The sequence below is a fragment of the Crocodylus porosus genome, unplaced genomic scaffold (assembly GCF_001723895.1).
Source record: "Crocodylus porosus isolate Cpor-Errol unplaced genomic scaffold, CroPor_comp1, whole genome shotgun sequence".
Lineage (NCBI taxonomy): Eukaryota > Metazoa > Chordata > Crocodylia > Crocodylidae > Crocodylus > Crocodylus porosus.
In genome coordinates, this window is record NW_017728931.1 from 73299603 (window position 1) to 73323120 (window position 23518).

General features: G+C 40.5%; 1 protein-coding gene across 7 annotated transcripts in view; it reads right to left on the minus strand.

Moving 5' to 3' along the window:
* The window catches only part of SYT1 (synaptotagmin 1), a 542326-nt gene that overhangs the window by 401387 nt on the left and 117421 nt on the right, over positions 1-23518 (minus strand). For 5 of the 7 annotated variants that reach the window (XM_019543164.1, XM_019543160.1, XM_019543161.1 and 2 more), the window contains exon 2: positions 10083-10199. In XM_019543164.1, the coding sequence (XP_019398709.1) occupies positions 10083-10098 (16 nt within the window). In that variant the 5' untranslated portion in view covers positions 10099-10199. Of the gene's footprint in view, positions 1-10082; positions 10200-12758; positions 12780-16994; positions 17002-19647; positions 19652-23518 lie in introns of those variants that run through there. The other 2 variants (XM_019543162.1, XM_019543163.1) reach the window with 2 other exon arrangements.

A 23518-nucleotide genomic window follows, 5' to 3' on the forward strand; every position in this document is an offset into this window, starting at 1 on the left:
GGGGAAGGGAGGGAGGATTTCACCTGCTTTAGGGTTTAACTGCTAGGATGCTGGGGTTGGGGGGCAGTGATGGAGGGCTTGGGATGTTCAGCAGGGATTGGGGGGCTAGTGGGATCTGTGTGGGGGCTTAGGAGGATAGTGGGCTGTTGGTGGGATCAGAGAGGCTTGCAACTCTCAACAAACCCCCTGAGCACACTCCAGACCCCCCAGTGCCACTGAACTGCCCCTGATCCCACAAGCCACTCCCTCAGCCAGCTTTACCAGTGTTCACTGGTGCTGGGAGCCTGACTGAAGAAAGTCAGGGTGGAGGGAAGGGCAGGTGGATTGGGGGCTTGGTGGGATTGGGAGGGATCTCTCCCCCCAACCAGGGGCTTTTTGTAGCCTCCCATTACCTCCACACCTAGATGAACACTCCCCCCAGTGAACCAACCCCCACCCCCAAATCTCATTCTGACTTACTTCAATCAGCTCCCAGCATCAGCACATGCTGATAAAACCTGCACAAGGAGCAGCTTGTGGGATTGGGGGAGTTGGCAGGCTTGGGGAGGAGGGGAGGGGGGAAAAGATCTGGCTGGTTTGTAGAGGTGCAGAGGGTTTGTTCATTTGGAGGTGGGAGGAGGGGCTGGGGGAGCTAAACATAGCCTGGTACTAGGCGAGGGAGGTGGGGGTAGGAAAACTGCAGCCCAAGGGCTGGGCAAAGTGGCTGGGCTTTCCCAACCCCAGAGCTATGCTCAGAATATACAGCAGTTTAGTTATATTGGTCAAACTGTACCTGATCTACAATAGTGCATGTCTGAGGTACAGTTAAATTCGATTGGGTCACCCATTTTTTGACCTATTTAACTTTCCAAAACTCTCTGTACAATTCAGACTTAGACTGACCTAACTAGTATAAGGGCTGCATTCAGGAAAACTAAGATTAGGTAGCCATTTTTAATGCAGCCTAGCCTTCCCCTAACCTCCCTGAGTGTCTGTACTACCTTTAGTAAGCTAGTCCCTTTTTGAGACATCTCATGTTGGACCCCAAACAAAGGCAGCAAACATCATTACTAATCAGTTTTATAAATTTAGGTCCAAATTATTTGGGAAGATGGATTTAACTGGGTATGACTGTAACCTGCATCTGACTGGAGAGCCTGGTGGCAATGTGTTGGGACTAGTTGTGGTGGGGTAGCTTCTATAAAATACCACAATGTTCCAACCTCCACAGTTAGATGAGTATAGGTCACTTCAAAACCCTAGCCCCTACTGCTTTGTGGGTACTCCTTGGTTGGAGAAAGACTAAGGGACATCACCCTGCCATGCCACATTTGTTTTTTTCCCCAAAATTGCAACTACATCATCAATATTTGTTATCCACTTACACATACATACAATCTTGTAGGCCTATATCATGTTTTCTATAGTGGTCTTACATACAGTTTTTCAAAATTTCCACACATTTACAAGGGAATGCATGATGAGGCCAGTGTCTATCAAGATATTCGTGGTCTTTAATTGTATTTACATTTACATAGAAGTTCAAATAAATACATATTTTCATGTTTCTCACTGATTTTAGAACCTGATCACTATTTAGGGAATCTATTTTGCAGACAAAGGATTATAAATGTTTTCTGCCTTCACAGTTTTTGCTAACTTGACTGACCACTTGAGCTCAACCATGTTACAACTAGAAACTGAAAGCTGCCTCTTGTTCTCACTGCTGCTCTGTTTGGGGAATGAACCCAAATATCTAAAACACTAAAAAAAGTCAAAACACTTTGCCTATCAAGAGAGACAAATATGGTAATTGGCAATTGATAATATATTCAGAAAGCTGTCAGGAAAATTTAACAATCCCATGTGATTTGTTTTGGTTCATTCTTTGTTTGGAACACGATTTATTTTGTAGACAAGTCTGCCATGTTAAAGCTGTTGTTTAAGATCTCTGTTTTCTTAGATATGAAGAAAGCTAAGCCGTAACATGCATGCTATATTTTTTCCAAATATTAGTTTGATGCAAAGCTTTGATGGATCCCTGCCTAACTAGTTCTTGTAGCTATGACTTTGTATTTTCCTTCTTTATTAGATTTTCAGAATCAAAAGGAGATAAGCACTAATACAAGAGACTGTTATCAATATCAAGGAGACATACACACAAAAGATATTTGAACAAAATGAAATTCTGCATGTCAGTAGTAGACAGGCTGCTGTTGGAAACTGCTAGATAATTAAATCTTAGAGAGAACCACAAATTTCAGACCTCTCACAATGACGTAATGTGTCAGGCACAGATAACAGTTTGTATTTTAAGAATATACAACGATTTTGTATCTTATTGTCTTTTTAGATGAAAGAACAAAATAAACCTATTCTTCAGACCAACTGGGTAAACCAGTGTGTCACTTTATAACAATCAATGAATTGCTTTGCTTGGGTCTTACCTTCTTTCTCATATGCTCAAAAAGTATTAAAATTACTGGAAAATAGAGTTAGAATAATAGAAACATAGAAAATTAGGGTTGGAAGGGACCTTAGAAAGTCAAGAGTTTGTCTAGTGGTGTCTTAATAACTTACAAGAATGAGATTCCACAACCTCTTTGGGTAACCTGTTTGAGTGCTTTATTAACCCCCTAGTGATAAAGTTCTTCCTAATATCCAACCGAAACTTCCTTTGCTGCAACTTAAGACCATTGCTCCTTGTCCTGTCATTTGCCATGACTGAGAAGAGTTTAGCTCCATCCTGTTTGGTACCAGCCTTTAGGTAGTTTAAGGTTGCTGTTCTCCCTCTCTTCCTTTCCTCAGGATCCTGAACTCAATTAGCTTGTGGTCATTGCTGCCCAAGTTGCCATCCACTTCTACATTATTCACCAAACCTTCCCTATTTGTGAGCAGCAGGCCAAGAACTTCATGGCCCACAATTGGCCCCTCCAACACTTGCACCAGGAATTTGTCCCCAACACTCTCCAAAAAACTTCCTGGCTTTCCTGTGCACTCCTGTATTGCCCTTTCAGCAGATGTCAGGGTGACGGAAATCTTCCATGAGAACCAGGGCCTATGATCGGGAAACTTCCACTAGCTGTTTGAAAAAAGCATCATCCACCTCATCCTCCTGGTCTGGTCCACAACATCACCCTTGTTGCTCTCCCCTCTGACCCTAACCCAGAGACTTTCAACAGGCCTATCTCCAGTTTCATATTAGAGCTCTGAGCAATCATCTACTTCAAAGAATCATTGAGAGAATAGCAAAGCACAAATTCAAACTTTTGTTTCCTACATCCCAGGTGAGCAACCTAACTACTGTACTCTCTCATCCCTCTGCCTTACTCACACAATAGATATTTAAATATTGGTACAACATGCTCCAACAGAAGAGAAGGCGAAAGACATGATATTTGTGTTGGTGACCAGAGACTTGAGTTTAAGTTAAATACCCTAACCTAGAGTACCACTTTATCTCATTAATTTTTTTTAAATAGCTTACCAGTTTTTACATTTTTAATATGCTGAAAATGTTTGTGGGAAGGGAAAACTCTTTTCTGCTCTGTCCTACTAGCAAGATAAATAAAATAGCCTCTCTCCCTCTCTCTTTCTGTATATTAAACACACACCTACATGCCCAAATACAAATACCAAGTGTTTATACAAAGACTGCCATTAAAAAATTGCCCGTTGTTGTGGTTTTTCATAATCGCCCAAGAATCATCCCTAAAATACTATAGGTAATATAATGCAGACATTATTTACATTGTGCATTCTTTAAGTAACATCTGTCAATGGGACTTCATGAGTTGCATGAAGTCTAGGTAAAAGATTACGCTCCAGAAGAATTTGGCAGTATATTTTTGTTTAGCAGAAGATACTTCTAGCCATACCTAATACCAATAGTAATTTTAAGTAAAAAATAAATAAATAATACACGCACCATAATAAAACACACACACACCATGCAAGCAAACATACTTCTCTCTAGTGTGACTAGAGTTTCATTAAAAATAAAATTTGTTCCATAAAATACACATGGAACAGATTCTGTTTCTCACTTACAGAGGCACTAAGAATAATGAACTCCCTTGAAATCAATGCTGTGCTATACTAGTATAAACTTGGTGCCTATCAGATCAGATTTAGGCTTACCAATATTTATGAAGTGGTAACTAATGAAATATATATTTAGGACCTTAGCCTACAGTCCTGCTAACCAAAGCTCTCCAATTTCAGTAGGAATTTTGATTCTTTGATGGACAGATTAATACTGCTCACTTGTGCAGGATAATTACAGAAATGTGTTTTGATCTTTCAAACATTTCCATTTTAATTAAAAACATGAGTTTTTCATAATAAAGTTAGTATTCAGTATTTGCTATCTGGAGAATACACAACTGTCAGTAGCCAGTTACTACTACACTAGCCTTTGTCAATTTATGGAAGGCAAAGCATTGTCAAAAATCTCAAGATCCCAGGACACCTTAAGAAATATAAATACATCCAATCCTTGTTAGTCTTAATCTTAGAAGCAGCCAAGGGGGGTGGGGGCAAAGGGAATGGGGAGAGGGAAAAAGGGGAGAAGGGGCAGGGGCTGAATGCTGATGAGGGAAGAGATAGGGGATGCAGGCAGCAGCTGCAGCTCCAGCCCCAATCCAGCCCCACTGCTTCCTTGTACTCAATTCCAAGATGACCCCCCCACCCTTGTTAAATGGGGAAAAAACCTTGTCTTGGAAGTGAATAAATATGGTAGGCTTCCCTCTATATACTGTCCAGTAAAATTTGGAAAATTTAAAACCACCTACTATTTCTCAATTACCATATACTGGAAGGAAAAAGCATTGAATATGTAATTATTTTTATGTACCCACTGTAGTTTGCAGAGACTTAGGCAAAAGAAATGATAGGTTTTGATCTAGCTTCTGCTGAAGAGATGACTGATGCCCTCCTATGATGCTCACAACAAAGGAACTGTTAGACTGATTCAGACTCATAGTCCATCTGCTGTAATCTCCTTTTGCTGATTGAAGACTGTGTCAGCTGCCTCAGAGGAAGGTGTACAAAATTCTGAAGCAGTCACATGTAGCATAATAATCTGTCCTGCATAATGAATTGCTTTCTAATCCCCAATAATTAAAGACTGCTTTATGCTTGAATATGTTTAACTTTTTGTTTCATTATTTATTACTGTTGCCCTGGCTAATCTTGTAAGCCAAATAATATCCAATCCCTTCTTTGAATTTTGCCAAGTTCTTGGCCTCCAGGAGTTCCTCTGGCCATCAATCAGTCCTATTATCTTGTCAATTAGGAGTCATAACTGGCTGGTCAAAAATGTTCACTGGAAAGTTGAGATTTAGCCAAAATCAAAATGTGTGCAAACATTTTTAAATTTTTCTACCCCAAACTGATTCTTGTTTGCTTTTTGAGTAAGCATGATTTCATTACTTAAAAAGATTTATAAACTGTTTTAGCTTTGGTTTTCCCAGGTCTGGGGCCAGTGCTGTTCATAGCACTCTGAGGTTTTTCAGTTGTATCAGCTGAGACTCTCCTGAACACTTCCACTGGGTTGGAATTGGATTATTTTTCTCTTGGAATTGCAATGTTTGGTCTGGGAGGAACAGAATGAAAGTTGGTATACTTCTTTTTAAATAGCTTTCCACTAGAAGAACAGGAATAACAGCTGTAATGCTTGCACACAGCACTTGAGGTATAGTAATACCCCTTGTCTTCTGGATTCCACTGAGACAAAGGTAAATTTGGGGGTTTATGCATACAGTATGGCATTCTTATGCATAACAGTTATATGCCACATAGGTATTCCCCTTAGATAAACTGGTTTTACACTTCAGCAACACGAAAAGTATTTTATGGACCCAATAGTCTAGCCCAAGCATTGCATTTATCTAAAATTGCCAAAGCCATTTGCTAAAAAAATGTTAAGAACTGAAATTAAAACACAGGTGTGCATGTACATTGTATTAGGATTTCACTGGGCACATCTACACATGCTATGAATTCAAAGTAGGCTTACTGCACTGTAAAAGTACTGTGCAGTAAGTCTATAGGGGAGTACATTTACCCATGCTTCCTCTTGGGAACAGATTTGCTCCCTATGGGAGCAGCCTGGTACAGGAATACTCCCACCATGCTCTGGGGAGCAAATGGGGGCTGGGCATCCAGCTCAGGTCCCACTCAATCCTCAGAGCAGCCAGCTCTGCATGGTCAGCAGGAACAGGGACAGAGAGCTCCTCAGACCTGGCCCTGATCAGCTCCCAGCTCCTGGGGGGAGTCAGGAAGCTGAGCAGCTCCAAGACTGGGGACAAAAAGCTCCCCGTCCCTTGTGACCCCCTGCTGGCTATGCTGACTGGAAACAAATTTGCTCCCAGCCAGCATTTACACTTGTTTTATTATGCAGTATCTACTGTGCAGTTAGTTTACTATCTGTATTTATACGTAGTAGCTAACTGTGCAGTAGACTAAGTTACTGCACTATGTGAGCATATGTAGACAGTGATACTTTACTGCATGGTAGACTAATTTACTGTGCAGAAAAGCATCTTATGTATACACACCTACTGATATCTAATATACTCGAAGTACTTTTCTGTGTTTACAGCTCACAATATGAAATTGAGATCTTGAAAATAGAGCAGAAGAAGAAATGGTTGTATTATTATTTTAGGTTCCCCACTTTTTTTCATATCCTTCTATTAAATACAATTTTTAAATGAAAGGTATGTTCAAACCAAAAATGAAAAGCTTTTCATTTCAAGAAAAGGAATGGGATACTCTGACAACTTTGAATTTTTTTCAAAGCAGGAGATCACTGGAATCAACGCTTTCCCACAAATAGTTCTAACAAATCAGTGCCTTCTGATAACAAGAAGTTTCACAGAAAATTCCCACAGAGCCCTCCTTATATAAAGGTAATTCCCATTAATCATAATTTCATGGATAGTTTGCAACATACAACTTAGCTATTAGCACAAATGGAAAAATGCTGTCAAACAAAGATTATGCTGAAGCATAGTAGTTAGCATGAATGGAGTGTTAACTGAAAACTGACAGATGTGCTGAGGTCATTGCTATAGTGCCTGAACAGATCCTTATGTCCTTTTATAGTCTCATGTGCCCTCTGTAGATTTTCTGAAATGTTCCTAGTTTCATTTATATTCCTCTTTTTGCTTTGATTTTACCTTCCATTCTCTATTTACCTTATGGGCAACTTTATTCTCTTCCATGTTCCTATGAACCATGTTATAGCTCATGGGTATATGTGGATTATCTGTTTAGCAGCAGACTACCTCAAGGCATAAAACACTGTCAAACGTGCATGCAACTCCTTGAGGCCACTGTTCAAATGGAAACTTCAATTCTCAGATCCCTAAACATTTGCAAGCCCTCATTTAAATTAGCAAGAGTTATCTACAATAACAGGTTTAAACACTGGTGACTTATTTAACTCCCAGTCACATTCATGGAAAGTATTTCATATTCCCAGAACAAACTGCACATGACTAAGACACACATGACTGCAAACAGAGATGGAAATTAATTTTATCATCCTAATGAACATAGTCCTACTGCAATCAATATTCATTTTCACCTGCGTTTTTTGCGGGGATGGGAGCAGGCAGGAGTGTTAGGAGAGGCTAGAAGATAAAATGGTTTCAATCTCTGCTCCCCCACACCTTTTTATTTATTTATTTATTTTACACGTTGGATGAAGCTGAATTGAATTTTTATACTGAAAATAAAAACAGGCTTCCGGCAAAAGAAGAGTCACAGCTAAACATCACAAATGGATTGAGAGAGTTATTTTTGCTAGAACTCCTTTTAGAAGTGCATTTTTTTCTGGATATATCACTTTCTTAGAGGACTAAGCTTTTTGAAGAATTGCCGCTTTGCATTTTCATTTAGCCTTTCACTGTTCTGTGAACTTTCAGTGGGAACTAACCTGACATTTCCTTAGCTTTATATGTTTTTGCCTTTCATTTGACCTGTGAACGATCAACGATCTCAAATTCCACAAGTTCTCAGTAAAAACACACACACAAATAAACAGAGCAGATGGAAAAAGCTCTACCTGAATGAAGCCCTGGAGTCCTTACAACATAACCAATTAAGTGGGAAGAAAACTGAGCAACATGCATCACAACTCTTGCAAATAGTTTTAGACTTTATTAGAATGTGTTTAAACTGTCAAAAGGATTGGCATATAATATGGGTTTTAAAGAAACCATGCATAAGGATGAAACAACATAGGAAAGCTTAAGAGAAAGGATTGTTCCTCTTGTGCTTTGGGTCGCTAGGAGACATACCACAGTGCCCCAGGATGCATAAAAGTATTTATTTCTAGCAATGGAAAATTTCCACTGCTAGAAATGCTCCAGGAGAGAGAGCAGTATTAAGCATGCACCCAACTACCATCCCCCTCTCTCCTTCTCCTTGAACATTCCCAAGACCAGGGTGATCCCAGCCTAGGAAAACTGTGGGCTGCTCCAGTTTCCCAGGGGACTGGAGTAGCAGGACAAAGACCCCTATTTGCTTCTAACACCAGGGATTCCAGTGTATGAAGAGCTGGTGGGGAGCAACTGGTTGCTGGCTCTTCCCTTCCTGATCTACAGGAGGGGTGGAAGCAGCTGTCCCCCCATACGTTCTCCAGATCAGCATGGGAGCCTTTCCCCATGTCTCCATTCTTTCTGTTCCCCTGGAGGAAATAAGTCATGGAAAAAGGCTGAACCATCTGTACACTTCTGTTTTATACCAAGAAAGTGGTGATGCTCCTGGTAGAAATGCAACATCTGTATGTGGCCTCAGACTGAGTGCAGTCAGGCTATCTGTAGTTGGCAGAACTACCTATGTAGTGACTGAACGTTATTCTTAGTCCACGACTTCAAAAAACCACCTTCTTCCATTCATTTGACACATTTATGAATGCAAGAGGCATTGAAACAAAAATAAAAGGATTAGTGGCAAATGATTCCCATTGATTATTGAAGCAAAACATTTTCAGATAAAGTAATAAATGTAGTTTTTTAGTAAATTAACTACCAACTGAAACATCATCACAGCAGAAGAGTATACAGAAATATCTTAGCCCCAAAGCAGACCCAATAAAAAAAAAACTATCCATTTTTCCTTTACAATAGATGCATAATATTTAGCACATGGATCAGAGAACACAACCATGAGAACTGGAATGCCATTTACCCTTGTCGAGGAACATGGTACATGTTCACCATTGTTTAAAGTTATAGAACTAGTTGCCTACAATTAGAATTACTCTACAGGAATCAAGATTTAATTAGTTATGTATAATTCTGACTATCTGGACATAATTAACTTACATTACTATAATCAATATTAACTATATAACATGTCAGAATTATAAAATTCATTTTTGTTTCAAAATTCTGAATATTCAAAATATAGGATACCAAATACAAAGATCATTATTATAATCATTATGACTAACTAACTTCAGCACATCATGTCTATATCTTGCACAAGAACTCATAAAATGCCTTAGATGCAAGAACCAGTTTGATTGGCCAGTGAATATCGTGAGCTGTACAGTAACTGAATATAATGGAAAGCATTAACTAGAATAGTAAAGTAGACATTTTGTAACCACAAGATGGTTCCTAACAATGACACACACTGCTATGCTTATCAATACTGTAGATAAAACAGGGGTTAAATCTAAAACACTAACCTTGTTTCAAAGTAACATGTACATGTACAGTGATGCACAAAAGCACAAAGACAGATGCCACAGCATATTTTTTATGATGCAAGACTGCTCAAGATCATCTATGGATAATGAACCATGACAACTTTGGAGTTGATGAAGCAAACATTGATAGCAAAAGGAGGCAAAGAATGTTGGAACAGTCAGCAAATGCATACAGTTTTTTCCTTATTCTCACAATCTGAAATAGCAATATAACAGCCACAAAACTATACCTCTACTAATTTGATATTCTTGAAGTAATAGGAGATATTTCTATAAACTGTTTACCATTTCTATATTGTACACAAAGGCATCCTGCACTAAAAAATTTCACAAACTATAGGAACTGTAGAAAATCCATACAGTTTGCTTAAAATACCTTCTATGATCAGCATCCATGCATTTTTCTATTCACAGCGAAATCTTCAGTGAAGTATGTGGCAGTTACGTAATGTTCTTGTTTCTTCACTTGTCATGAAAACACTCTTTTTTCTTCCTTTAAGAAAAGAGAGAAAATCCACATAAGTCTGGGCCTGTAACTCTCTGGGCACATCCACACATGCAAGCATGTGCACTTGTAGCAGGTCAAATAGAAGCAGTGCAAATTTGAGCTGGGGCTTTTTACCTCAGTGCATGTGCCCAGACATGCACATTGGTGTGGGGCAAATTGTGCCACCTGGGACAAAATAACCCTGCCTAGCTCTTCCTGGATCTGCAGCCAGGGGGAGCTAAAGCTCGCACAAAGACAGCACAGGTGCTGGCCCCATCAGTACAAACAGCTGCCCTGTCCAGTAGCTCAGGGCTACTCACTCTCAGAAGCTTCTGGGGCCCAGCCAATTGGTACCTGGGGACACCAGCCCTTGTGCCAACTGAACTGCTTAAGTAGGCCTGAGAGTTCCCTGCACCCTCTACCCAATGCAGACGTCTGACAGTGGGGGCTGCTACCTGGCTGTGACCTGCTGCACATCTGCCAGATCCAGATGGGGACTGCACAGCCAGTAGAGGCATCTGGGCCAGCCGCCAGCGGGCTGTGGCTGCAGAGTTGGCCTTTGTGCAGCACTACTGACATTTGTGCCCCCTGCCTGGCCATCTGGGCAGCTATTGCCTGGAAGATGTTCTGGGTGTGGTGGCCCACTTTGAACTGTCAAAGCATGTCTTCCTGGCCCCAGCTGGCCGCGATATCAGCCACCTCCAGCTGGGTCCAAGGTGGGAGCTCTGAACAGGCAGGAATCTGCCACTGGCCTCCCTAGCAGGAATTCTGGTGTTCCCTATTGGAAAACTGAAAAATCCCTGATAAAAAAATCCCAAAGTCACTCTGTAAAATACCCCAAAATCCATGTTCCTCCACAATTAAAACAAAAGTCCACTATATATAGAGAGAGCAAGAGACAGTGGGCAATATTTTATTGATATATCTACAGTGTTAAAGCAATTTGGAAGCCCAACAGTATCTTTATCATCATAGTGAAGTGAATTCTAAATACCTATATGTTTTGCTGCCCCGCACAGGGGCTACCACCTTCCCCTGCGGGGCCCAGATGCCCCATGCCCACTTGCTCCCCCTGCCCCCTGGATTGCTGCCCACCTGTCCCCATTCCCTGCTGGCTCCTACAGCGCCCCCCAATGGCTTCCCCACCTGGTTTCATCCTCTGCCTGCACCCACAGCCCCCCAATGGCTGCCCCTCCCCCAGCCTCTGGCACTTAAAATAAAATAAAATAAAAAAAAAAAAAAGCTCTACTCATCAGCAGTAGCAGGGGTTGTAGGGCTCTGCCCCCCCCCACATGCAGCACAGGGCAGTGGGGGGCAGCAGAGTCTGAGCTGGGGCCTCTAGGGCTGTCACCCAGCCCCACGCTGTGCGGGGGGGGGGCAGTGGCTTTGACCCCAACAGCAGCTGCTAGTGTTGGTGAGTGTGGGGTTTTTTGTTAGTTTGGGGGGGGGTTTTATCGGCTGGGATGCTGGGGCCCAAAGTGGCAGTGATGGGGGAGCTCAGGGGGCTGGGGGGGAGGGGCAGAGGGTGGGACTAGGTGGGGAAGGGATAGGGGGTGCTTATGAGGCCAGTGGGAGGTTGGGCAGCAATGGGGAGGGCTGGGGGAGTGGACAGGCCTGGTGGGAATTAACTCAGATAAAAATAAGGAGGATTTCCTGGACTTGGATTGCAGCACTAACCAGTAGCAGCTGTATTTTACTGCATATGTGGCAGATATACACAAGCAACCAGGAAGTCAGGCAAAGCTATGAGAAAGAGTACCAGTCAGAAATAAGTTGTGAGAGAACAGACACAAAGTTGTTTGGGTCATGGAACTGGCTGGAAAAGCTGGCTTAGAAACTGTGAGCTGTTTGTTTACAGCTGGAAACAGGTTCTTGTGTACATTGTTCGACATCATTGATTCCTCCTCCTAACATGCACAACTAAGAAGGCCTGGCTAGGTGTTTAGGCAAATGGACAGCAACAAAAATTAGCTCAGGTTCTCTCTCTGGGCTTGACCACTCAAAGATTGCTCAAGCTGTACTAGATCTTCCTTCTCAGCTGTTCTATTTCCCTTCCATCTTAACTGGTGAGTTTCTTCTTCTCTGCCTTTTCTCCTGATCACTACCTATTAACAGGGGTGGGATTTATCAACTAAAGTGTCTTTTTTTCCATACACCTTCATATTTATTTTACAGATAAAAATGTGTGTGGTGGGGCAGAGCCCCCACAGCCCCTGCTACTGCTGGTGAGTAGACTTTTTAAGTGCCAGAGGCTCCGGGAGGAGGGGGGGGGGAGGGCACAGCCTTTGGGGGGCTGTGGGTGCAATCTGAGGCAAGGGGCAAGTTTACACAAGAAGTCCATTACAGAGCAGAGAACTGAGCACATCTCTTGGACCTGAGTCCAGTATCTCGAGGCCGAGATTCAGCTCTGAGGTTTAGGACTATTAGGTCCTGGCAACAATTTCAAGCAGAAAACACTGTTAGAAGCAAAGGAGATTTTTCTTAAAATCACAACTGGGTAACATTTCATTTCAAACAGAATTAAAAAAAAGAGTATGTTTACAAATGACAAAAAGACTGGAATACCTTAGAGGTCTTTTAATTCCTCTTTTAGATACTTGAATATATACTTTTATCTCAGCTGTATCAGCAGGAATTTCAATGAGACATTTTGCAAATATAAAAGGAAGAAAAAGAATATAATTGTGTATAAAAGCAATATTCTTCACAATTTCCCATCAATGTATGTGGAATTTCAAAGGCTCTCCTCAATGCTATGTGTTCAGTGTTTAGCAGAGCTGCATTTCAGGCACTATTCCAATATGTACATAAAAATGAAAACACTTTCCCCGTACTGTAACCCTTACTTCCATTACCCCTAGTCACTGTTTACTGACATCCTTTATAGTATAAAGTCTAAATTAGAATAAAGCTTCTTGGAGCAAGAAATCTGTCATTTCCATTTTTCTAGAAAGCATCATGGATACCTAGTTCTGCTTAATAAATAAGGGAATAAATGCATAATACCACTGCACTAACCAAGCAATATTGCTAACTATTACCATTAAAATATAATGAGATTTTTTCAAAAAAAGCACTTATTTTATTTTATATTTGTCTCTGGAGTTTGAGCCTTTAGGGAAACACTTTCAAAATTCTCTCAGCAATTAGGAAAGTTAGAAAATAACAGGCATATCTTTGGGTAATACAACCTGTTACAATTTCATTTAAGTTAACAGAAAAATAGCAACTCACACCAGCTAAGGAAAATGCCTCGTGTCCTCCCCAATCAAAAAAAAAAAAGAAGTGTCAGGAAAATTGACACTCATATATCATTCAAGGAACTGGAGCTTTAAGAAAAAAGGTGTCCAGAGAGCCATAATAAAATGGCAAAAATTAGCAAAACTGAGCAAGTGACCCTGAAAGTAAAACACAACCAAAGAAACTTATATTTATTAAACAGAAAAGCTACAATAATAAAATCAAACACTTAAAAGTCTGGAAATGGCAGAATGAAGGCAGACATCCAACATGGAGAATTTCAGTTTTTAAATACTACAATTTAGCAAAATTGTACTACTGAAAACAGGGTCATACTGGGAAGTGTTAGCTGTCAGGCAACATTACATACTTCAGACCTGGAACCCAGATGGCCAGGATGCTCTGGGCTGGCCCCATCCTACTCCCTTCACTCTTGAGATCTCCAAGTAGTGAAACCTTAAAAGCAGAGGTGAAAGTTGCATCCCCGGAACCTCCTTACTTCTACAGTTGCAAGTTTTGAGTATGTGTAACAAGAGCAGGTGGGCAACAACTTTTGGTGGCAGCCTTAAGCAGGGGGCCTGAAGCCAGTGTAGAGATACCCTCGGGATCTAAAAACTTGTCTTTACAAGTCCCTTGGGTTACAAAACAAATTTCTCTCACTTACTGGCTGAACAGTGCATAATACTTCATGTAATGAAATAAAGAATACTGAAATTTATGCAAATGTGGCTAATGAGACAAAATGCAGTGGGAAAACCAAGCAGATGTTTTTAGTATCTTAAGAAATGCAGCAGTTACAGAAGATTTTAGAGGTTTTGTTCTAGTAACACTTTCTATCTCTGAGCTATCAGTACTTGTATGATGCATACAGAAAGCACACACACAGCCCCTAAATCTCTATACAATACTACATCTGTCAACACTTAAACAGTCTTTGTACTACAAACAGCAGCTATTTCAATAGCTCTTTATTGCAAGGACCCTTATATACCCTTTGTATAAATAAAAAATAGAAATCAAACACAAGAGTCTTTGCCATTCTACTATGTATTCAGCTTTTCACTCTCATTACCTATTTAAGCTAGTAATGTCAGTACCACATTTTCTAATGAACTAACCTTTCTGCACTTAGACCTGAACAACCTGCCAGTACAGCTAATGTATTCATTTTCTTTTTTTAGTGAGAGAAAGTATCAGCACTGGGCAGGTAAAGATTCCCTTGTCAAGGTAAGGGAAGGACCAACAAATCAAGGAATATACTAGAAGCTATGGAAGTTGTAAGGAAAATCAACTTACTCCTAAAAACTGTCAGAAACAGTCTGAAAAAACTTGACTGCCATTCTAGTGGTTTGAAATAAAATGAGGACTATTGGGTGGCTGATGAAGAGTTCATGATCTATTACGCCAGAAACAGGTCTTAATCCCTTGTTAAAAACACAGAAGGCAGTTTAGCCTCCAATTTTGCTTGCATATTAAAACCATATTTAAATCTAGTAATGTTTAAGAATCATTTTAAGAGAAACTGTAATACTTTAAAGTTGCTTAATGCTTATTCTACTTATTTGAATCTGAAGACTAGAATATGTAGATGCAAAGAATAGATGTGCTGGTCTGAGTGACTTACCAACGTGTTTTCTTTTTGCCTTCTGTAATACAGATGATGCAATTAAAATACTTCCATGAAAGGTAGCATTTTGATGAAACACATGGCAAACCCTTGCTGTTACGATGTATCCAACTACTTATGGGCATTTACTGACTTAGGTTTTTTGTGGTACTTTTAGGCCCCTGGCACACAATCATTAAATAGGCTCTGATCCTCAATCCCAAGAATCTTGTCTCCTACCATGTTATACATTAATGGCAGAAGCATAATTTTGAGATTGGGGAAACGCACCCTTTCTACTTGCCAATGCAAGAGGGATCATGAGATAATGATGTATAGGTGCCTTAAATTGAAGGTGTGGCAAGTTTAGCACCAGGGCTGATGATCAGCTGGTTGTCAGCCCCAGTCCTGGACCACACTGGGCCTGGTTCAAGACTCAGTGTGATCCTGTGGCCAGACCCAATAATCAGCTGATTATCAACCCTGGAGTCAGACCTGCTACCTATTCAATTTTAGGTGCCATACAGACCAGCTATAAATACGCTCTACATTATATGTAGAACACTTTTAAAGCTGGCTTTTGCCATTTTTATGGCACCTTAAATTAGCTTCATGTGTAGCACCCTTACTATTTAAGGCTCAATTAACACATTAATTCTGACATAAATGTAATGTATAGAGCAGGCCTTAGTGTTTACCATCAGTTATAGAACATTTTTTCAACTGATGCACAGGTACTGAAACCTAGATGAAAAATAAGACAGCCCTAGTATTGTCTTAGGCTCCATCTTTTAGCAGACCCTCTAAAAATCTATTTTGAGGGCCAGGTGCCAGAAATGCATAAATGCATTTCTAAAAACACAATGCACATATACACCCAATAACCTTATAGTTTAAGTTAAGGCAAACTAGCAAAGATAGGTAAAAATGCTGAGCTGATAAGGGGATAGGAGGACAAGGACTATGGCAGTGATTGTGCAGCTGGTAGAACAGGTGCCATACAGATCTTGATAATTAGAAAGTCTGAGGAGATATTGTAGAATTTATATTTTTAAACATACATGTAGGAAAAACTAGAGCTTCACAGTCTCACAGCAGACTGTTCTGAGGAGATGTTAAGAAGGACAGGGTAGAAGCTTGGCACATGCTGAATAGCAGGAAGCAGGCACAGGGAGCAGTTTGGAGGATGGCACACAGACAGCATGTCTGGAAGAAATAGTAGTGGTTAGTTGAACAGCTTGAGCAGGGCAAAGGAAATAAAGTAGGGAGGGAGGAAAAAGAAACTAGTATGGAACTATGCTGTAGGTGCTTGAATGAAAATACAAGGAGCAAATATGATAAGACATGAGAGGATAGGTCAGCACGGGATATGAAGAGAGGCTGGAATATTTTTGAACAAACAACAAGGTAGACCAGTCTAGAAGCTGTATTTTGTATTGATTGGTTCATCAGATGGCACAGAGTGAGTGGCAGTGAGACTGGAAAGGAGGGGAGGTAGCCATAAGCAAAGTAAAAGACAATCAAGGCAAGGCCAAACAGATAGGCGTAAGTCTGGGTTGAAATCACAGAGAAATGCTTCTTCCCAGAATTAGAATTTCTATGGTCTCCTCTGGGAGTTGAGCATCATCCTCTAGCAGGCAGGCATAGATTTTTCACAGTCTAACCTGGAGCAAGAGCTTGTGATATGGCCCAATATTCATGGCATCTTTTATTCCTGAATTATGTGCTTCATTGCTGCTTTTTTAGTTCAAATTTTTAGGATTAAACAAAGAACACTAAATAGTTTCATGGAACATCATTAATCTAAGAGATAACGATCAAATGCTGTTGTAAATCTAGAAGATGCTTCCCAATTGTATGTCACACCTTAAGTGACTTCCTACTGTATGCCTCACTATTATAGTAGGCAGGAAGATACCTCTGTTCAGCAATGAAGACAAAAGTCCCTAAGAAACCTGGCATCTGTTGCTACACAGTAAAATCTTTCAGTCAGCCTTGACCTAATTTCATTAGGTGGCATATGTAGAGATTTTGATGATTTTTATTTTCACTGCAATGATTCTTAGTTATGCAACACCCTAATTAGGTTTTGCTACATAATGCTCGTAAAATGCAGGGATTGTATACATTTCCCAATTCAAAATAAAAATCATAATATACACTATACCATCCTAGCCATTATCATTTACATCAGGTCTTCCCTGCCTTTCAGTTTGATGCTTCGGACAACTGGTAAGGTTTCAAACAGTCCAGCTTTTGTCACAGTACAGGTCTTTTTCACAGCTTTCTAACATAGCTCACACAATAACAATAAAGCTGAAATAGCTAGCATATTAACAAAAACATAAGAAGCTACTTACTCTCTGAGGCTCCACCTATATTTTTGGCTATTAACTAAGCAGTATTAATGAGATGTATAACATAAATACAGAGAGCAACTACAATGTGTCCAATAAAATACTATGGAAAACACTTTTAAAATAAATATCTCTTATATACTTGAAATGAAAAATGATATTCCATAACCGTACAACTATCACAAGTCATCTTCTGATATAAAGTCAGATTTCTGTGACTGTTTGCAATAACTTCTGTTGAAACAAAGGACACAAATCTTTATTTTGGAAAGCTTTTTAGGGCTTAGTAAAGTTCTGTCTGTATGAAAGAAGTCCCAAGTGAATGGTGTATTTTATAACTAACAAAGGCAAAAATGCAACAAGATATTTGATTGTTCAGAACATAAAGCAGTTATGCTCAACCTTTTTGCCTGGTGGGCCAGATGGGCAGTGTGGGACCCAACCGGCCATGTGGAGGGGGGTGAAGAGCAGCTCCATCTCAACCTGGCCCCATGGGAGGAGAAAGAGACTTGACCCAGCCCTGTAAGGGGGGAAAAAAGTGTGGCCTAGTTCTGACCTAAGGCACGGCTTGGGAAATTTGGCAGCATGGGAGACTGGCTGAATTAATTGCCACAGCTCCCCCACCACCAAATTTCCCAGCTCATGGGGAGCTCCAACTGGATGCCATAGCTCCACAGGCTGGAGGTTGAGCACCCTGATTCAAGGGATTAGGTCAAGCTGTGCAGACATGGAGATATGAAAGCATGTTTAATACGATACATTTTGCAGTGATCATTATAGAGACCAGTGGAATTTGTGTTGGACGTGTGCTGCATAGCGGCTCCTTTAATTTTGCAGCCCTCCTTTCTTGTTATTTATCAAGTAGAAAATAACGGATAAGACAAAAAAAGCAAATTAATATATATCTATGTTTTGCATCAAAGAGGTTGTTGACTTGGTCTGACCTTGGAGGAACTCCTCTCAGAAATAATTATAACATCTTCCTTGAATTTCTGAAACTACTTCTGAGAAACAAGCCCTTCCTACTCTTGTCTACTCCCCCCATGCTATTTGCTACAAAATAATGTGCTTCCTTTTCAGAGTATGCCCAGGGAGGTTCTTAGGTTTTAATTCTTGGGTCTACTTGTCAGAGCAACACTGGAATCAGAACTCATGGCAGAGGTGATATCTGTTATTAGACCAACTGGAACATTTGCACTAAAATGCCTTTATTTGCAAGCTTTCATGTACTCTCCCCCTTCCTCAGGCATAGATAGGAGAATGCAAAGATTATAAAATTTCTCCTAGGTGGAAATGAAAATTCATAATTCATTTCAACAAGAGAGTTGAAGGTACTGTAAAATCTCCTGATTAGAATACTTCATTTTGTGCAAATTAGGTTCAGATAAAATTTAGAACAGCTTATTTACCATTGGACATGCCTGGCATTTTTCTGATGTTCGCCATACAATGTGTTCAGGGCAGAACTTTTTTGTCAAATGGTCTCAGGGCTGCCACATAGGCAGCAGAGACACCCTTAATCTTACCTGGTAAATTCAGTGCTGTACAAACAACTACAATTAAGAAGTGGATACTAGGGCTGTGTGAAACACCATTGTTTTGTTTTGACATCTGTTTTGTCCATTTTGAAGGGACAGTGTTTCATTTCATCATTTCATTTCAAAGCACTGTCCCGTTTCTTTTCGTTGAAACTGTTTCACTGTTTTGATGAGTTTTAACTTTTCACCCATAGGATGTTTCATGGGGAATCATGAAAATACTAAATCTTTGTCACTTCTTGCCTAATTTGGATGCAGGGATGGTAGTCCCTTCTGAGGGCATGATGCCTGCCAAGTCTCAAGGAGATAGATGCAGACCATACCCAGCACCAGGGAAGATTGCTGCTGCCACTGGTCCCAGGTGGCAGCGGCAGCCTCCTGTCATCCAGCCCCAGGAGGAATCCGGCACAGCCCTGCAGCCCTCCCAGGAGTATGGGCCCCTGGATTTGGGTGCAGGATGAGAGGAGGCTGCAGTCTCAGACTGGCACTGTAGCAAAGTAAGCCTGGCTTCAAAACTCGAAGTGTTTGGGAACTTTAAAAATGTTTCATTGCGAAGCTGCATCGAAGCCTTTTGTTTCATTTTGATTTCACTATTTTGAGCTTGAAATGCATTGAAACAGCTTCAAAATGAAACACCCGCTGAAATTTTGCACAGCTCTAGTGGATACATACTAATGAACAGATCCTGATCTGGCTTGGCAGTCATAACAAACCCAGCTGTTTGTTCTTATATAACTTGTATCTAGTGTCCACATAGAATATAGCTCTTATATTTGTAAGAATCATGTCCCGCAACTCATTTGGCCAATACCTTTACGGTTCAGCAGTATCCAGATGATGCACATACAATAATTTTCTAAGACCATACTGTCCTTTCTGTAATTTTCCCTCTACTATCAGTAGATTGTTTTTTACTTTCCATTTTGTAATAAGGCCATAGGAGAATATCAAACATCCTTATTTCCAAGTGATTATTTACTTTCTAAATAATTTCATCTAGTGGAATTAAATGTAAAAGACTGTTTTGGGCCTAATTCTGCAATCAGTTATGAGCCAAGGACCTAGCCGCTGCCCCCCCCCCCAAAAAAAAAAATTAATTGGGTTATATACTGGTCCACTTCTGCCACTAATAAAGTATCATATAATTTGGCCCTCTCTGCAAGCAGGACAATGAACAAAAAACCTTTTTTACACAACAATCCATGTTACACAGGTGAGACCATCAAATTTATAATTTGTTATGAAATGCAGGATGGTCCCCAGTGTCATGTTTTACAGGTCCCTGTGAATAAGTTGTAATAAAGGTAATTTCCTCTTTTATTTTTCATTGATAGCATTTTTGGTTTTAACAACAGTTCAGATGATAAATTTGGACCTTCAGCTTTAACTAGCTTAGACTCTAAGCCTGTAACAGAGAGCCTCTTTATCAGCGTGCCATAAATTTTATCCTCATGGACCAATCCTAGAGTACAAAATTAAAAAAAAAAAAAAAAATCAGTAGGTACATCAATTTCATATGACTTCCTTATTCTGAGGCAGGTCCTACATTTAAGCTTTCATTCTGACCTCTCTTACCTACCCAGTTCCATACTGATCAACTCATTTACTTGCTGCTAAAGCACAGTTTCAAGTTTAAACTATGAGTGTGACCTTCAGTTTATGAAAGACATCAAAGAACATGATCTATCTGCTAGTATAAGACCCCAGTGCAGATGGAAGCAAAACTCACTGTTTTTCAAAACTACAAGATAAAACAGACACACACAAAACTAACAAGCTGTCATAGAAAGGGCAGATTTTTGAGGCTCTGTCTTCCTGATTCTGTCCAAGTGCTCACTTAGAAAATACTGAAGTCAACTGACATGACCAGCTGACAATCTGTAATGCCAAAGTAAGTGTTTATTGCTCTTCGCTGATGCTGAAGCAGAAGGTGCCACTTTACATCTCAATAGGTACACCTACATGTGCACTTTACTGTGTAGCTGACTAATTAGCTCCACAGTAAAGTGTCATAGCCTACAAGTGCACACATATTAGGGTGCAATAAATTAATTAACTCTGCTGTAGGATAGTACTGTCTGGGACAAGTACTATCCAATGACAGAATAATTTGCTCCATTGCAATGCATGTGTAGATAGTGACCAGGGTTGGCTGGGGGCACAAAGGCAGGATGCTACAGTGCAAGGGCTGCCTGATAGTTAGCCCCACACTTTAGCACCCTCATGCGACAACCAACCCCACCACCATCTGACACTGCCACCTGCAACTCAGGGTTGACCCCCAAGGGTACCTACCACACAAGCTGTTCCACCCTGGCTCAAAATGCTGTGGTCCTGGGATTAAATACTATGCCCAGGAGAAAAAACTCCAGCACAGACTGCACTGGAGTTCAGTTCTTTGCCCCAATTGCACGTGTAGATGCACCTAGTGTGCATTGTTTTAGGCAGATTAAAACACTACATTTGCCAAAGCTTTTAACAATTTACTATGCAGGTTACTAGTATACTCCATGGATTACAGAACCCCAGGCCAGACTGTGTTTAAAACAATAATTCATTATCTAATAAGACTGAAGATGTGTTTTTACCCTTACAAGAGGCTACACTGAAATGAAATAACCATTCTCCAGAAACACGCGCACGCGCACATGCACATACATACACTTTCACTTTTTGATTGATTGTTTTCTAGCTAGAGCATTTAGAGAGAAGGGTGCTTCCCCCTTTTGAAAAACATCTATGTTCTTAAAACCCTCTAGTCAAGAAAATCCAAAAATATACAATCAAATTATAAATCCCAAAGGCCATGAACTTATCACGTGCAGCCGAGCAGAGCTTTCTCGCAGCTAAGGATCAGATAAAGATTTTAATTAGCTCCCTTGAAAATTGGAGTTCACACAAAAGAGGAGAAAAAGTTCATCATTGCTTCATTCTCAGCCAATATTCATAAAGGCTGCTTGTCAGAAAATAGAAGAAATTCCTAAACACAAGCAGAGAGGTAAATAAGCAAGTAAAAGGGTTATTTATTGTATTATTTTCCAAATTGCATCAGAAATTAGGTACAACTAGTGGATACTGTAACATAAATTATCCCATTTTATACTAAGTCTTAGGAGATACTGATACCTAGAAGACAACAAGGTAAGTAGGTCACAAGGTTTTTGCCTTTGCCTTTGCATTTGCCTTTTTTATTAAATGGGGTAGGACCATCATGGATCTCTTTACAACAGTAAAATTAGTCTTCCAAAAGATGGGGTTAAAATACACGGCATCTGAGACAGTTTCTCAGATTTGGGCAAATACTGCAAAATATATTAGAGGATACAATCCTGACCTCACAGAGAAATAACTACTTGACCTAATGAGTTTTCCCTATTTTTAGTTATGCTATAAAACACAATAATGTCTATTCCGATATTTTAAAACAGCCCAAGATGATTGCGGAGACGGTCTTTTCAGTTACTTTCATTTGCCCTGGAAGCAATTACTTCCTTATACCATAAGGGAATTTTTATACAATACCTAATGGAGAAGGAAAATAGCGCATTGCCTCTTTGTGGGTGGAGGCAACATGTAATTTTCAAGTCTAATTATGCTCTTCACCTTAACTAGACATTTTGAAAGATGACATGATCTAATTGCAGATTAATGCATTTATTTCTGCAAAGCCTCAAAATGAAATGTGCAAAAAATAACTAGATACAATTTTATTATTGCTTGATGATTTCCAAGCAGTACATAAGTTCTTTACTTATCACCCCTTCCCAACTGATAGGCAAACCAATGACTGGATATCTTGTAGTTACATTAGTCCCTTACAAGTACACAAACATCACATTCTAATCACATTAACAGTTTTATTTTCACTAAATTTCCTGGGATATGTCAGAGTTAATGATGAATCTCAATCTTTGAATAAGTGATGCTTCATAAACATTTACACTGATTCACACATCTCATGAGTCACCTAATTTTCTAGAGGGTGCATATAGAAGACCAGACATAATTTTAGAGGTGCACCAATACATCGATCCCATATTGGATCAGCACAGATATGAGGAAAATCGAGAGTACCAGCAATTGACTTTTTTTGTCTCATGTGGCTGATAAATGCTGTGTGGATGTGAGGAGCCACAACGCAGCATGCAGGTGGCCAGGAGCACAGGCTGGCAGCATGGCGAGCAGCTGCGTTTGGTTGATAAGTCTGTTGTGGGGGAAGGGGAGAAGGGGAAGGGAAGGGGTGTGGAACTAGAGCAGATTGAGGCCTCCACTGTGAGGGAGGGAGTGGGGCTGGGGCAGGGCAGGATGGGGCATGGGACAAAGCCAAGGCTTCTCCAGGGTGCACAAGGGGTGGGGGGCTGCTCCTGCCACTACAAACACCCCAGAAGGACATGGTGGGCATATGATGTTGGATCTGCATGCAGAGCGGGGCAGGCTGCTATGGTAAGCTGGGGCCAGGGCAGGGTTAGGATGGGTTGCACTGAGAGTGGGGTTTGGGGGGGGCTGCAGTCACCCCAAAATTCAGTGTAGCCCCCCTCCCAGCACCACCGCTGTGCAATGTAACTGCAGCCCAGCCCAACCCCC